The 18,045-nt window shown below is 38.0% G+C and overlaps 2 protein-coding genes across 51 annotated transcripts in view; one reads left to right on the top strand and one right to left on the bottom strand.

The window, feature by feature from the left end:
* The window catches only part of KLHL25 (kelch like family member 25), a 665,168-nt gene that overhangs the window by 124,843 nt on the left and 522,280 nt on the right, over positions 1–18,045 (top strand). The window lies entirely within an intron of this gene.
* The window catches only part of AKAP13 (A-kinase anchoring protein 13), a 333,498-nt gene that overhangs the window by 55,535 nt on the left and 259,918 nt on the right, over positions 1–18,045 (bottom strand). For all 50 annotated transcript variants that reach the window (XM_084969374.1, XM_084969377.1, XM_084969375.1 and 47 more), the window contains 4 exons: positions 16,312–16,498; positions 12,717–12,825; positions 3,398–3,440; positions 1,515–1,647 (listed from right to left, as the gene is read on the bottom strand). In XM_084969374.1, the coding sequence (XP_084825500.1) occupies positions 1,515–1,647; positions 3,398–3,440; positions 12,717–12,825; positions 16,312–16,498 (472 nt within the window). The remainder of the gene's footprint in view (positions 1–1,514; positions 1,648–3,397; positions 3,441–12,716; positions 12,826–16,311; positions 16,499–18,045) is intronic.

Below are 18,045 nucleotides of genomic sequence, written 5' to 3'. Positions count from 1 at the left end.
ACAGTTCTATTTTAAGCCTTGCTGTCATGTAGAATACTGATAAGGATTCTGTCCTCTTTAATCTTAATATTTTTGAATTATAAAACCAGGGTAAGGAGTTCCCATCATGGTTCGGCAGAAACGAATCTGACTAGTATCCATGAGGATGCAGGTTTGATCCCTGGTCTTGCTCAGTGGTTTAAGGATCTGGCATTGCCACGAGCTGTGGTGTAGGTTGCAGATGCAGCTTGGATCCGGTGTTGCTGGGGCTGTGGCATAGGCTGGCGGCTACAACTCTGATTTGACCCCTAGCCTGGGAACCTACAAACGCCGTGGGTGTGGCCCTAAAAAGACAACCCCCTCCACCCAAAAAACCAAAAAACCAAGGATAAGCAGGAAGCTAATGCTTAAATAGGTGACTATTCTAGAAATAATTTGCTAGACTCTCTGGGTCTTCTTCAGTTTGCCCACTTTCTGTCCATTCTGCACGTGGGCTGAAGAAAAGAGGAGAAAATGCAATTTTGGTGACAAGTTTTGTGGAAAAATTCATCTGAGTGATGACCAAACCTAGTATTTGCTAAAAGAAAGAGATCATATTTTCAAAACTGAATAAAGTACACTGGCTCTATTTTCTACAAGCCCACTTAACTAAAGGCCTAAGAAGTTTATTGTATTTGGCGAGGACTGAGGGTGGGGATATACTTTTACAACAAAATCCTTGAGTCCAAGGTTTGTTTATTCCCATACTTCTGAGTAAGTATGTATGTACTTGTGTGAATGTGTATAACACAAACGTATAAATAGTGATTCCTTTGTAGAAACTCAATTGATGTCCAATTTTTAAAAAAATTTATTTTGTTGGCGGTTGGGTGAGTGAATAGAGCATAGGGAAGTGAGAGGCAGAAAGTTTTCTCCCAGTGAGCTGAAACTGAATCTTTTGGTTTATAACTGGGAATTGGGATAAGAAAGCTAACTCCTTTCCTTTCTTTCTTTTTAAAAATACATTTAGGAGTTCCCACTGAGGCACAATGGGATCGGCAGCATCTTGGGAGTGCTGGGACACAGGTTTGATTCCCAGCCTGGCACAGTAGGTTAAGGATCTGGCTTTGCTGCACCTGGGTTGCAACTGCAGTTCAGGTCTGAACCCTAGCCTGGGAACTCCATATGCCAAGGGATGGGGCAAAGAAAATCAGCTTTAGTAGTCATCACTATGTGGGATTACAACAGGTAGCTTTCATTTATTTTTCCCAGATAAGGTTACTAATAACCTTACTCCTAGAAAAGGGAGATGATATCTACCTTATAGGGTTGTGGAAAGGATTAAATAAGATACTATGGGAAGCTTTTACCATACAGTAACAACTCAATTACTGGTATTTTTCTTGCTGTTAGTTTTCTTCAAATGTTAGGTTATTTCAAAGAGCATCTCTGAACTCATTTCCATGTGTTCCCATCATTTAAGTAGTTTTTGGGTGTGCACACTGTGACAGGAGCCAAGTGAGGGCCGGGTGAGGTGATCACACAGGAACACTCACCTTGCTCTTCTTACTGCTGGACATTTTGTTCTTGATGTAGCTGAATGTACGGCTGACTTTTGTTCCACTTTTCCCTTCAAAATCTTTCTTGGAGGGGCTTGGTGGCAGGAAAGTGAAGTTCTCTTCTGTTATACTAAATAGAAAAAAGAAGAGTTTTTAAAAAGATTATAGAAGTTAATTTTTAAAAATTAAAACATCCTACATATAATTCTTCGTAGTCATCATTGCCATGTATTATTTGGGCTACAAGTTACAGCCATCTTATAAACTCACAGGCAAATGGGAAATGGAATAAGAGGTGAACAGAGGCTGCTGAATGGTTTTCTATAGTCATTTCTGAGAACAGAGCATATACCACAATGCCCTCGTTCTGCCGCCAAAACTTGGCTAAGTTTTCCTATTCAGTTATTACTGTTTTACTAACAGGCTTTCAGTGATCTGGTGTTAAACAGACTTATCAATTACTTAATTATTTTATCTGAAATGTCTGAAAATAGTACTCAATTTATAAACTTCTTTGTATTAAATAGGTGTTTAAAAAGAAACCCACATATATGATGCAGACCAAGGAATTTTTATGGCTGAATGCACAGCTAAGTTCCCTAACAGGTGAGACGTCATATCTCTTTTTTAATCTTCTGGCACACTGAACAATCAATATATGAGTTCAGATACATACAATTATAGGAGGGAATACACTGAATGGCAGGCAGAATTGATGTTGAGTGTAGAAAGATTCATTCTAGGAGTTGCAGGTAGATCCAGATGTACTAACTTATTTGTTTATAACACCTGTATTCTACGTTTATTCATGACGGCTGTGTCTGGACCCTAGGAAATTCACAATGGTTGATTTCTCAAAGAATGTTGGGCCCCATGGACTTCCCTAGAACACCTAGGAAAAGTAGTATGAATAGATTTATATATAATAGGTTATATATACAATTATACATACTCGTATACAAGTGATTATGTATACAAGGGCCCAACATTCTTGTGAGCCACACGGGAAGTCCATGGGGCCCAACATTCTTTGAGAAATCAACAACAAGAATGTTGGGCCCTTGTATACATAATCACTTGTATACGAGTATGTATAATTGTATACATAACCTATTATATATAAATCTATTCATACTACTTTTCCTAGGTGTTCTAGAACAGTTATGTTAGAACTTTGCCATAGGCAAGTTGTGAAGTTGTGTCTGCCTCAAGGACAAACAGAAACACAAAGAGAGAGGGCAAACAGAAACACAAGGATTCCGTTCAGTAGCTAAAGTCTATTTATATATAAAATATTATTTACAATATAGAGCAGTCTGTAACTAGGACAAAGGGGAGGTGTGAAAATCACTGCTCTAGGAAGAACAAAGAAATAAAACATGGCAGAAGTGCAAAGAACATTCGAATTGAGAGAGTTCTGGATCACTGGGTCACAATCAATGCCTCTGAGAAAAGGCAACTTAAAAAACAATGCAGGGCAAGAATCAGAACCCCAATTATGCTTAAATTAGAATATTTAATCTCATAAGCCTAAAAAGAGGAATATAAAAGTAAACAATGAGTCAAAATAGCGATCTTTTGCCTGCTGTTAAGAACCAATTCACTTACTTGGACAGAGGTTTGTACTGTACCAATGTACACAGAGGGAAATAGTTTTAAAGCTTAAAATGGCAAAGAAGGTAAGTAATACCTTATGAACACAACGCACACATTATGCAACAAAATGTTCTTAGACATGGGAATTAAAATTCCCATAAGCAAAGCATTCAAAGTTGATAAATATAAGTCAATCAACTTATTATGTGTAAATGCTGTAAGACATTTTGGATTTTCTTTACTTCATCTTGGGAAAAGGAGTTATTAAATCAAAGGTATAATACCTCTCGGTCAGATTAGCACTGGTGTTGTGGAAGGGTCGTGAATCTAGAAGACAAAAATAGCAGAAAAAAAAGTTACAACAAAAGGAATGTTTACCTGGATAACAGATAAAATGTTTTTATAATCACACAGATAAAGCAAAAATAGCCTCTGAAAGCCAGTGTGGGATGCCTTGTCCTCCTGAGGGTTAGAAGGGGGAAAAATGATAAATGAAACCCTCAAATTAGAACTGGAAATTGGCAGCAATAGGGAGTGAATTTCTCATGGGAAAAAAAAATTTAAATACAGGTTTCAAGAACTGAACAGACCCCAAATCACCTTTTAGGAAACTGCTCAAATACATATTTAATTCCTGCTCAGTGTTCAGTGTTTAGGGACCATCTGCCTGAGATGATGTGAGAGGAGGAATATAAATTATATATATGTGTGTGTGTGTGTATATACATATATATGTGTGTGTGTATACACACACACACACACATATATATATATATATATATACATACTTTTTTTTTTTTTTTTTTTGCTTTTTAGGTCTGCAGGTACAGCCTATGGAAGTTCCCAGGCTAGGGGGTGAATTGGAGCTTCAGCTGCTGGTCTACTCCATAGCCACAGCAACACAGGATCTGAGCCAAGTCTGCAACCTACAACACAGCTCACAGCAACACCAGATCCTTAACCCACTGAGCGAGGCCAGGCATTGAACCCTTGTCCTCTTGGATGCTAGTCAGGTTTGTTACTACGGGAACTCCTGCTTTCAATTATTTCTGTACTAAAAATCTAGCTAATATATGTTTGGTATTTTCTTGAGCATTCCTGGAAATGGATTAGTGAACAGAAAAGAGCATCAAACCTAGCTTATAAAGTCTAGGCCCTGTCACTAACTTGGGGTGAGAGCTCTGGATTTCATTTCCTCATCTACGAAATAAGGAAGATAAAAACAGATGCTAAGGTCCTTTCTATGTTGACACTGACCAAATGAGTAGGGAAGATAGATTTTTCCTTCTTCCATAACTATTAGACCATAAACTGAAGTGGGTCATTAAATCTAAGGCTAAGTCAGGTAGGGCAATAAGCATAACAAATAGAAGAAACACTACCATTATTTTATTTAGGACGTGTTAATCAAGTTTGAGCTACTTTAGGACTTAGATGAGAGAAAGGCTGTAATCATACAATGATTACGTGGTTTCCAAATTTTAGAAGATCAGGTATAGCCACACTTACTGCGTATGATTCCAGAGAGACAAAGGTTGCTCTGTATAACTACTGTTATAATGTGGATAAAACACATCCTTTCTCCTTGAGGTTGGTTTCAAGGATCCCTGAGATTACTATGAGTAAAACCTGGATAGAGATCTGAAAATGTTCCACTACTAGAGTACCAACATCTGAAACTCCTAAAATTCTCAAATTGTTCAAGATTCTAAGTAGAAATGCAAAGCTGTAGTTATAACTAACATATAGCCAAGAGGTGGAAATAATGCATAAGAAACTTAAAAATGAATTCTCAGTCCTTAACATATTTCTTTCTATAATTTTTCCTTTTACCAATTTGCAGGTCTTCTATTTCACTTATAATCCATGATAACAATAGCCAGAAGAGAGAAAGATGTAGAGTAAGATCTGGTATCTATCTTCCAGTTCTATATGGTCTAGATGTGAAATCATCAGCATTTAAACTTCAGAATGCCTTAATTTATTTCAACAAAAATCAAGAGTGTGGTTTACGTCAGTGGCTTTAAAACTTTTTCCACCCAAGGAGCTTGAATGATACAAGCAACATTAAATTCTCTCAGAATTCTGTTGTACACTAAAAATCAATTATTACACTAGTAATAGGAACAAAGTAAAAATAAAACTCATAAAGAAAACACCACCCAGCAGAGAGCCTGGCCAAGAATAAACTCCCAGTAAGTTTCTGCCAAATAAATTAAAAACTTAAGAAATTTGTGATTTGAGCAAAGGGAGAATCTATGACTCCTATAAGGATTTCCAACATTTCTGCTGTTGAAAGAAATTTTAATTCATCTATTAGGACCTCTCAGATGTGGTTCTGAAAACAATATTAACCCACCAATGTTTCTAAAATCAATGCCTCTGAAATTTCTAGTGCCATTAAGTTTTCAGAGCATCTAAGAATATGATATAACTGGTGTTACTTCCATGATATAATTATGGACAAAAACAAGGAAATCTATCATTGATGTCAGTCTGTGAAATATTATTGCAAGTAAATAGCCTATTTCAATTAGACCATTTCTTAAAGGCATGAAGTAACCCGCAGATCCAATACAGTAACATTCTAGGACTGGAACTTTGGATGGACGCAGTATTTTTAATAAAAAGTGTGCTCCATGGAACACCAGTCTCATGAAATGCTATACATCGTCATGCATGTATTGGTAATAAAAAATTTGTGAGACACAGCATATTGAACACTGCCTTGGGAATTCACTAGCCTTTCAAACCTGTTTAAATCAGAGTTTCCTAAATTTGTATGGCCAAGAACCAACACTTTCATTTTTTTTTTCCCCTCCCCAATTCCCCAACAATTTGCACTCAAAAATACTATTTGAGGAATGTAGGCTATCAGATTCAAAGGCTTCTTCAAGTTTCTATACTTTTTTGATTCCATCATGTTGGATTAACTGAGTAATCAGTGCCATCATAATTTTATATTATTATTATTATTTTTAGGCAAGAATTAGATTAAAATAGGACGCCTATGAGAGATGCAAGAGGCCAGGCACAGAAGCTCTCCATAATTTTATATTATTGATGGAAGAACTACTACTAGGACTTTTGTTTTATTTGCCATACTGACTTGACTATTTCTCAGCATATTACAAATATTTTGAGATAAACACCCTTGAAGATTTCTGAACACTCAGTTGATGGATTTTCACAATTTCCTTCCTATTACAACTGGTATAAAGTGATACCAAACACCTTTAATTTTAATTTTTTGTTTTCCTAAGGTCACACGTGTGGCATATGGGAGTTCCTGGGCTAGGGGACGAATCAGAGCTACAGCTGCGAGCCTATGCTACAGCCATGGCAACAGCAGATGCAAGCTGTATCTATGACCTACACCACAGACTGTGGGCAACACCGGATACTTAACCCACTGAGTGAGGCCAGGGATCGAACTGCATCCTCATGGATACTAGTTGGGTCTGTAACCCACTAAGCCACAATAGGAAATCCGAAAAAAGTTTAACATTAGTTTTTAAATACCACAGATGGACATTTAGATATCTGACCCATGAGACAAAAAGGGAAACGATGAAAATTAAATTTACATGATCAAATGGAAAGCTTCCTGAAAGTGGTACCCAGCATTATGAAAAGTACAAGGCGGGGTGGGAACCTCTTGTGCCTTTGAAGGAATCTCTGTTCTGGGACGATGTCTGGGGCCCTGGAATCAGGCCACTGGATCAGTCAGCACTGGTAGCATCCAGAAGACAAAAACTGTTCTATCCCAATTAATTTTCTAAGCCAAGCATGAAGACAAATGATTTAGAAATGATGGCATGCAAGGGGATAAACATTTCCAAACAGCTTCTTAGTACCAAGCCTATAGCATTTCAGCGCTGGTCAGACCCTGGAGAACAGCAATTGGACCCCAAAGTTGCTTACTTACTATGCAACTCCTCCTCCTCATCACTGGAATAAGAAGAGCCAAGAGAAAAGAGAGTTTTAGATTTAAGGAGGAGTGGAGAGATGCTGACGGAGAAGGAGATCCGCCTTGCTGGCTGCATCTGCTGCTGGGCTGAGGAGTGGGTTGACAGAAGACATTAGAGCATGCAGATTATACCAGAACAGAGTGAAAGGCACCTCAGACATGGTGCTTCAAATAATGTCACTGGCTTGAATGGTTCCAGAAAAGGATGTCTAGGTGGACAATGTAATGTCTGCACACTTTCATCTTTATTTCTGAATACACAGAACTCTAAAGCAGTTTAAGAAAAATTCATCCAACAAGTACTTGTTAGATTATGAAAATAAGAAGTACATTACTTTTCATAGTCATCACTTACAGCTATTTTTTTTTCCCCTCCTTCAAAGTGAAGGAAGTGCCTGGAATGAGGTTCCTTGAGATTTTGTATTTGGTTCTCTTTCTGCTCACCCCAAAGCTCCTTATTCACTGTCATCTGTTCAGATATAATCTGTGTGTGATATGCTGGTGACTTAGGACTTTCTATTTCAAGCCAGGACTCTCCTTTGAGTTCCAGCCTCATTCATCTCACTGCTCACCAGTGGGTGGATAACCCACAGCAGCGCAAACTGAATCAGTACGTAAGTCAACTCACCCCTTCCTCCCGACCTGTTCCTTCTCCTTTATTCCTTTGCTTGCTAACCTCTTACTAGTTACCCCAAACAGAAGTCTGGGCACCATTCTTGAATCCTTCTATCATATTCCCCTCAGTCCTTTGATACTGTCTTCTAGAATTCTCTGAATCTGTTCTCATTTGAATACTGCAGTAGCATTCTATTGATCTATCAGTCTCTCCTCCCCAGTACTTTCTGCAGTGTAGTCTCTATGTGTCTGAATCAACTAATCAATTCAATCAACTTAAATTGCTCTGTTTTCCTCAGATAAGAAGCCCAAATTCCTCAGCCTGGCTTTTCCCATATTAATCCACCTAGCAAATTCCTAATGTTCTTTTGGTCTCAACTTTGATATCACTTTTCCTCTGTAAACCTTCACTGATCCCTCAAGTCTGAGGCTCCTAAATACCCAATGTTTCAGTTGTTGCATTTATCATCTTTTATTACATGCAACTGTTCTCACGTCTGCTGGCTTAAGTGTGGTGAGAAAAGGAACCAGATCTGTAAGCTTATGCCTCTCCTACCACTGTGTAGCCTGGCTCCTGGCAACAGTTGGTATTCAAATAGTTATTGAATAAATAAATAAATTTATAAATGAACTTCTTTTTGGTCAGGCTTTCTAGAAGTTCAATATCCTAAATAAAATGAAAACAAACAAACAAACAAAAACCCTGTCCTTACAAAAGCCACTCCCAGATAAATGCTAAATGATGTCAGACTGCTAGGTACGGCCACTGCATATAACAGAGATCAAAGAACTCCTGGCACAAATTCACGTGCACTAGCTTTTTAGGCAGCAACAGTCTCGGACAAAAGTTTAATATGTGTTTTGAAGTATTTCCAAATGAGAAGCCAATTTAGGAAATGAAAATGAGCTCTCTTTTTACACAAAATTTAAGAGTATTCCCTCCTTTTGTCACACAATCATGGAGCATAAAGGAAAACCTACTTGTATGATAAGGAGTATCTTCAACACATATGGAAAGAATATGTTGTTAACACAGTGATTCAATTTTATAATGTGCTCAAATTTAATGAATATGCATATATTCAGCCCTGAAATTTAATCTAAAGACAATATAAAAAGTCTATTTGCCTGATCGAATTTTTGTTCTGACAAATTTGTCAGACTGTATCTTCTCCAAATAGGATTACTCTAAGAAAATGTGTCCGAATAAAGTCTCATCTCACTGTCCAGTTAGAAAGAGAGAGAAACTGAGCACAGTAAGCAGGGATAACATACTGTCATTAGCATCAATGCCTATCTTTCCAGAGGCCTGCTCTGATCTTTGGTCACATGGATCATTTAGCTTGGTAAATTTGGTGCATTTTATATCCATCAATGCCACATTTTGGGTCTTAGGACTCACTAAGCTTTCAAAGTCTAATGAAAGCTATACAACTACAGGCTAGCGTTCCCATCGAAGCATGCATAAGGAACTTGGCCAATTCTCACACCATGAGCGAAGGTCTAAGATAATTCCAAGGACAAGTGCCATCTCTGAACATGGTTCTTTGTGATAAAAAAAAAACCACGCAAAATAAAGAGCAAAATGAAATCTCATATTAAGAAGCTCTTGAGGTTAAGATATCTAATTGGTACCATTCTCCTTTTAACATTACTGCCACTAATTTCTTTAGCAGGGATACAGTCACTCAAATAGTTTTCTCTATTGCTGATAAGCATCTTCTGGGTGCAGGCAGTGAAAAGTTTAAAAATATAGTCTTAAGAGACTGTAATAAGTGAATTTTTCTGTATATGCAAGAATGAAGTTTATTCTTAAGTTCTACCAAGAAACCATCTAAGTCTCCCGGCAAATTGGGAGTCTCCACTCAACCCTATGCTGTAAACACAGTTCCTGGAGCAGTTTCCCAGAGGGCAGGCCTGCTGGGCATTTTCCCACATTGACAGGCAGCCTGAGCGCTGTTCTGATTTTCGAAAAAAATGAGTCGGCAAGATGCCTCTGTCATGCTCCCACCACTAAGACAGCAAATGGAAGACATGAGATAGGACAGCTTTCCCGCCTGTTATGGTTTCTAAAAAAGCTGCTGTCACCCGTCTATTTTCCAACCCAGAAAATGACGCAGAAATAATATAGTCACCACTTTAACTCAGTACTTTCCTCTACATCAATGGATTTTTGAAACAGATTCCAGTTTAGTAATAATGCTGAGTTTTTCTAATCTACCCAATGACCCAACAACAAGACATTCCAGACAACAGCTCAGTGGACACACATTTTCAGAAATCTTCAGATGTTAACAGCTGTAAAAGACTGTGGTAAAAGCAGCTCATTTCTTTAAATAAAGAAGCTAGAATACAAGTAAAAGCTGGAGTAGTGAGGAAGGGCTGATTTTAGGAAGTATTTCATTCCTAGACAAGCCTGCTCATAAGACACAGCCACTTAAAGACAACAAGGGACAAATGTTCTAGTTTTTCGACATTGCTTAAAACTCTGGTCAGAGAAAAAGGGACCCTGGCACTGTCTGGACACTGTGAACTCACTTTATAACAATAACAAGTGCTTACTATAAAAAGCCAGAAAATATGCTAATGTGAATTTTAACTCTGTTTAATAGTTCAAGGACCCAAGGTCACTAAGTGTGCTTACAATAATACAGTAATTAAAATATCTTAAGTGTACCACACACTTTAGGCTTGAAAACAGCTGGGTAGGTTTTTATTATGAAACTTTCAGCAAGGAAGACCATAACCAAAGATGAATCATGTGGAGTGTTTAAGCGATCTGAAATTGAAGATTTGCATCTGTGGCAAATCAAGAACCATCTAGTTATCCTGAGGCTTAAAGGCATAGCACAAGGACAGAAGTTTCTGGTTTAGCCAAAATTTTTATATCTCCAAAAAAATGTATGTTTCTAGAGCAGAATTTAAAAAATACAGCTAGGAAAATTAATTTAATTGTATATGGGGAGGAATAAGGAGAAATAGTGTCATTAAAGTTGATTAGCCCTCCAATTATAGTATATACATAATATGTACATTATAAATCAAGATGAGGATACTCCACTTTGAGGAAAAGGATTAAACTCTTGCTTCAAGCTCCACTCTTCACAGCAGTCAGCTACCTACCCCAGGCCCCTCAATGAACTGAGCCTCAAGTTGCCAGCAACAAGAAGAGCCTGATGTATCTGAGCCTCTGGCACTTGAGGACAGTTTCCTGGGGGATTAGCCGCATCATTTGCAGTGTTTGCCTAGCAACTGAGGGCACAGACAAAAACCACCTTGCTTTTTGGACGAAAAATAATGAAGTGTTTCAGCCACAAGGCAAGAGAATACCATCACGAATTAGAGGAAACAGATCTCCCTCTCTCCAGGCCCCATCTGGCTGGTACTGGGTGGCTGCTATAGGAGCAGCCCCCCACCCCCCTCCACCAGGCAATCACAACACTTGCCTGCTGTGGAGCAGGGGATGCAGAGCTCAAATGCCTCACTGCCCAGTGCTTTCTTGTCTGTCTTTGGTTATCGAGCTCTCCTACTTCAAGTTCAAAGCCATTATAAACTATTTTTTACAATAACTGTCATTTTATACCAGCAAAATCACTAAGCCAAAGCCAAATCAAAACCAACCAAACCAAAACCCAAACAAAACCAGGAACAACTATTTCAGTCACGATGCTGTGAGGCTGTACCTTTTATCTCTGAGAATAAGTCATTAGGCACCTTTAGTCAAACAGGCCAGATTTGTATTTGAAGTACTATAGTCATATGAAAACAAGGACAAAGAGACTTATCCATTACATCTTAACTCCACTGTGGAAATGAAAAAGAGTAAGTCATGAATGGAGACAGAACATCCTATTAATGCAGGGCAGCAGCCACTTATGCCTTCAACTCTCCTAAAATGAGCTTTATATTAGGGGACACTGAAGACACAGTAGAATCACCAGGAGAATTTATGCCTTTGCTTCAGCCTTCTGAATACATGATTTTTCAGCAAAGACCCCTCTTTGATGAGAATTTAAATCTTTATATCAAGATCCCACTCTGCAACTATGCATGAAAGTCTGTTTTAAAAATAAAACAAAAAAAGTGGGGTTTCCCAAAGAATCCTTTCTGTGGGAGACATCTGGATCCTATTCAAATACGTTTTTGAGCATCTTTAATTTGCAGACATTCTGTTTCTATGGATGCCAGATGTCTCTACGAAACTTTCATAGTCCATGGATCCTGAATCTGCATACGACTCTATTAATCATTTTCAGATATAATCCTCTTGGCATTTGCTTAACTAAAAATGTATCAGTCTTTCTTTGTTCTTTGTGAGCTTGACATTTTTGAAGAGCTCAAGAAACTAGTACTGGATAAAATTTCGATAATTGTACTGTAGGAGGAGTTCCCTTGTGGTGCAGTGGGTAAGGATCCAGTGTTGTCACGGCAGTGGCTTGGGATAATGCTGTGGCAAGGCTTTGATCCCTGGCCCAGGAACTTCCATAAACCATGGGCATGGCGAAAAACAAACAAACAAACAAACAAACAAACAAAAAAACAAAACAAAAAACTGTACTGTGGAAATTTAAGAAAATATCTTTGAGATATAAGAGCATTATGTGTGTAACTTACTCTCGTGTTTCAGAAAAATCTTTAAAGAAAGTGATAAAGAGAAGGAGAGAGATGGATAAAACAAATGTTGAGATAACATTTGGAGGCTCCAAGTGAAGAGTACATGGTAATTCTTTGTACTGTTTTGCAAGTTATTTTTAAAATCTGAAATTATTTCAAAATAAAAAGTTAAAAAAAATTTGTCGGGTTTAAGCCCAAGAATACAAAGAATTCTATGTGTTAAGGAGCTTGTTACATAGTAAAAGGAGGAAGATCCCCAAACTGAACTCTAGGTCACCTTTTCTGTAAATGATGAGCCATTCATTAGAGGAAGAGGGAGGCAAATTCTGTAAAGTAACATCACAGTGTCTTAAAGTGAAAAAAAAAGTTTAAAATATATTTAATTTAAAAAGTAATATACTCACTGTCAAATCCAGAATGGCTGATTGTCATTAATGAGATGGATTTGGTCAATGGAGAAGAAATGGCTGATGTACAGTAATTAAATCCCTGTTGTTTAGATCTGTGACACGTCTGCGAAGGAAAAAAAAGTAAACAGGTTCTGAGCACATGCACTCATATTTCTAGAGAAGCACAAAACTTTACATTCCGACTCAACCTAGGGGAATAAGGCAGTGCACAAGAGGAATAAGAGCACAGGCTTTGGAGTTAGACAGACTTGGAGTCAAGTCTCCCCTGTCACAAAACAGCTGCTCAACTTCAGAGAAGTTACCTTTCATCAGCCTTAGTCTTATCTTTAAAATGGGGATAGAGAATCCTTCCTTTATCACAGTTTTGTATCCTTTACAATGCCTACTACTGTTTCAAGCTTCCTAAGTGCTTAATAAACATCTACTGAATGCATAATCAGATAGAAATAATTTCACTGGAAATATCAAACTACATACAGTTCTTGCTCTTTGAAAATCTGAGTATCACTCAGAGAGATATGATAGGTTACCAGTAATATAAGCCTGAATTTAAAGAGTTGGACACAGAGATGCAAATAGCAAGTGTTTTAAGATAACAAGCAAAGTAGCTGTGCATATGGGCAGATGCCAAAATTACTTTCATTTCCTCTTCTAAAATTAGACTGCTGCTACATGAACATGAGGATCACTGAAATTTGACAATTTAACACCCTCGGTAAGTTCACAGCCATTTGAAGGCTATGTATATAATCCAACCCACTGCAGAAGTTCCTACAACAAAATTCATGACAGTTGAACTAGTGTTTACTATCACACTTCTTTCTTTCTTTCTTTCTTTCTTTCTTTCTTTCTTTCTATCTACCTACCTACCTACCTACCTATCTATGTCTTTCTGTCTGTCTGTCTTTTTAGGGCTGCACCTGCAGCATATGGAGGTTCCCAGGCTATGGGTCAAATCAGAGCTGCAGCTGCAGGCCTATACCACAGCCGCAGCAACACAGGATCCGAGCTGCGTCTGCAACCTACACCACAGCTCATGGCCAACACCAGATCCTTAACCCACTAAGCAAGGCCAGGGATTAAACCTGAATCCTCATGGATCCCAGCGGGGTTTGTTACCCCTGAGCCATGACGTAACTCCCTACTATCACACTTCTGGTGATGATGGGATTTCTCTCCTTTTGTTTTGAGAGAGGCCATTCTAATTATTAACTAACTTTTTATATATGCTGTACATGCTGAAACGGAAGCAATGAAAATCCATGACTTGCATCAACTGACTCAACTCCGCCAAAGACTTCTGATTATTTAGAGGTTGTTCCATAGGTAACCATGGAGTCTGAAGCAAACAGTTGCTATGTTTCAAATACAACTGTGAGGTCTGAAAAATGACATCAGTGAAAGGCAAGGACCTTCAACAGGAAGTTGATGCAGGTGACTTGTGCAGATCAGACACAAGCAGCTCGAATATCCCTCTGAGGCTGCATACAGATGGAAAACTACGGGTAAGCAGAAGCCCCAGCAGGCTAAGCACACAAGGCATGACAGTGTCAACAACTTCATCTGGACAGACTCCATCAGAAAGGCCATTAGACATTTACAAAAAGACAGGGTCACCACTCAGATTCCTAGGAACATCAGTTCAGGAAAAGGTTATCACATAAACAATATTAAGAAAGTTAAAATATTCTTGTTTCCTCACTAAAATGCATCTACTTCAAAGACATGGAAAGAAACAGGCTAACAGCCTGCAATTCTGAGTTTAATATTATTCAGCTAATAGCCCATTATGAGGCTTTAGTCAAGTCACTTAAATGGGCTTGAAGTTCTCACATATAAAGGTTTAAGCAGAAGTGGAAGGGGTATATTGGTTCTAAGTCTTTGATTCTATTCACAAACACACAATTTTTGGTACTTTACCTGATCCTACAAATGATTACTAAAGGATTCTATACACATAAAATACAATATATTTTTCAGACTTTCCACTTATCAGAAATAGTAGTAGTCACTGAAATACTGTTTTCTAATTTTTTCCTCCCTTTTCCCGTTACCATTAGGCTGAATAAATCTAAACTATTTACTTCAATAAATATATTCTCCAAATTCTTGTTACTTTTCCCAACCTTTTCTAAAGTATCAAGCCAAGAAGCCATGGCGGGGAAGGGAGGGAGCAAAAGACGATAAAATTTCTTTAGACCTTCAATTAATTTTCCTTAGGCCTAAATTCTCTTAGGCCTTCACATATGCATAAGTAATACATTCATTACTAAGGTAATCCTCAAGTGCCAAATTTATATTTGGTCATATCATCGCTATGGAGCGGGATGTAGTAAAAAATTAAATTTCTACACAAAACCAGTCACTGATTCCAAGAATAAGTTGTTTAAAATTTTTGTTTAATTTGAAATGTTTCATTATATTTCTACCTAAAATGCTAGTCACCTATTCAGAGACAGGGATTTAACTTTTTTGTTTATTTAGAAATGTTTCATTTGAATGTGCATCCCAGAATCCTCTCAGAAATTAATCCAAAGTCTCCTTGGCCCAAGAGGAGGAAAAAGGACTGGGAGTGGGGTAAGATGCTAGAAAAACACACAACTCCAATTCTCAACTCAAAAACTCTCTGCGGAACTGTCAAAGTGGTAAGTGATAATGAACAGCCTGAAAAGATGAAAACTAAGACGTCACTTGGTTTGGCTGACAAGGAAGCCCAAGACCTTCAAGACAGGTGTTTCAAGAGCATGACAGAAGAGTGATTAAGAGTACATGAGGAAGTTCCTGTCGTGGCCCAGTGGTTAATGAATCCGACTAGGAACCACGAGGTTGCAGGTTAGATTCCTGGCCTTGCTCACTGGTTTAAGGATCTGGCATTGCTGTGAGCTGTGGTGTAGGTTGCAGAGGCGGCTCAGATCTCGAGTTGCTGTGGCTCTGTTGTGGGCTGGCAGCAACAGCTCTGATTTGACCCCTAGCCTGGGAACCTCCATATGCTGCAAGTGCAGCCCTAGAAAAGGCAAAAAAAAAAAAAAAAAAAAGAGTACATTAGGTGGAGAAAGAGAAGGTGGGGAGTGTAGATCTGTCTCAAGAATTTGGGCAGTGATAGGAAGCAGAGAGAATACATAGTTGTTGCCTACACAATGCAACAACGAGACAAATATGAATTTTTTTTCCTCCCAAGAAGGAGAAACTTGGACTATGTTTTTGAGAATTGGGAAGTTTTCTAACGGTGTGTAAATGGTTGAAGACTCATTTTACTATTGGCGTGGTAAAAGAAGCCTTCAGAGAAGACAAAACTCAATTTAACATCCTGGGTACTTTCCTAATTTAAGAAAGTTTGCTTTTCTGGAACATCTATGCAGATTAGTAACTTTCTTTGGTTAGCATTAAAGTGCTAAAATACTGCCATGTTCTACACTGAGTACATTATAGCATGGATAAGTAATCATGGACTACTAGCCTTATACTAACATAAGTCTTGCTTTCATATTAACAGTGAGTCTTGCCTTCTTTGTTCCTTATATGAGGATGTATTTATGGAAATAAAATCAATTTTTTCCAAATTAGCAACACATACCCATTTCAACCTTACCTGCTGATCAAACATTCTATGTTCTCTCTGGCCTGATTCCAGATCCTCTTCTGAAAGTGACACCAAAGAGTCACCCCTTTCCTCGCCACTAAAAGGGTGCCTCAGCTCTTTGGTGTTTGAAGGGTTTATATCCAGAGATGAAGACGGCTTGTTTCCAGCTCCTCCTGTTAAGCCCTCTAGACTGAAACTGAACACAGAACACAAGAGTTATTAATTCATTCTATTTCTGAGTCTCAGAAAGGAAGGAAGATACAAAATTCCTTTAGTTGTATCCTCCTTACTCTTCATTATTTCTATGTCATTTAGTAAAACTGTCTACAGGGCATGGCCGAATAAGAGCCAGCTACTCACCCCCACCCCCGACCTCAAGATTTTGGTATGCTGAGACACATACTGCACTCAGATTTTACTTTTACATCATTCAATTTATTTGAATGTTGAACCACTTAAGGTCAATTTCTCAGATATTTTTCAATATATCATATGGACAGACCATATTATCCTATTGATCTTTCATTTATGTGTGTTTTCTCCCTTGATATCACGTAAATAATCTTTGTCAGAATCTCACTCTGCCAATGCCAAAGAATTAAATGGCACAGAGAGATAAGTTACATAACTAACTTTCAGAAGGGAAACAAGGAGACTTAGACTTGCCCTTGCATCCATCAAGTGGAACCTTTATAACATGCCACTCGACTACAGTCTAGGAGATCTTTATAGTTTCACAGGGATGCATCCACTCCAGAAAACCCATGTTATATATGAGCATTACCAGCTTGCACAACTGCCCAGACAACAGCTGCTTTGGCTGGTTTCCTGAGAATTGTTAGTTGCAGACAGGCACATGTGACACCTTAAAGGGCAAAAGCTGAAAGGCTACTGAGTCTAAAAGAGGTTTAATTAATTTGATCTTGATATTGACAAAGGGGAAAAAAACAAACTTAGGGTCTGGTATCTAAAATGGAATCCTTGGAATACAGACTATGTGGTTTGCAGAGTGAAGCATTTTTTGTAAGCAGGAACCTATAGAGAGATGCTAGCCAACCCTTGGGATTGCTAGCCAGAATAATTCGTATCTGTCATAACTGGATTTCAAAATATACTGTAGCAGACCTTGTCCTCACTGATAAGCATCTGGACTATATTTGAAGGTATAGTAAAGGTATTTGGTTATCTCTGCTCAAAGTTAATTGCTACAAAAAAAAAAAAAAAAATTCACGTATGCCAGTCCAGAAGGGCTTGTATTGGCTCTTTTCCCCATGGATTACTTATGAACTAATACCATACGTCTCTATTTTCTCTAATGAGTAAATTAAACAACGGATTTTGTTTTTCTTATTTCCGTATGACAATAGAAATCATGACTAACTACAAGTAAATGTCTCTGTAAAATTCATTTTCAATAGCAGGGATAAGAAGACAGGCTAAATGAAGAAGAAATTTAGTTTTCTATTATGAATTATTTATAAAGCCTGAGAAAGCCAGATCTATGCTTACCACAAAATTTAATCCTGAAAATATTTTAGTAATTAAATCTGGCTGCTCAGTTGAGAGAAGAGTATGAAATGATGAGGAATCTGTAAGCTTGGATTCTAAAGAGGCTGATGGATTTGAAAGTGTAATAAGAAGTAAGTGCATTTTATTAGCTGTCTTGTTTCTGTTATTGCTTTCCTCAGGATGTGGGAATTCCTAGGATCTGGGAATTAGGACATATCAAAACAAAGAGTGGTC

The sequence above is a fragment of the Sus scrofa genome, chromosome 7 (genome assembly GCF_054392235.1).
Source record: "Sus scrofa isolate SSC_HxYL_T2T_F1_AM1 chromosome 7, Sscrofa_HxYL_maternal_Yorkshire_Landrace_v2.0, whole genome shotgun sequence".
Classification (NCBI taxonomy): Eukaryota; Metazoa; Chordata; class Mammalia; order Artiodactyla; family Suidae; genus Sus; species Sus scrofa.
The sequence above is the reverse complement of the archived record's forward strand: the minus strand, read 5'-3'. Positions and strand labels throughout refer to the sequence as shown.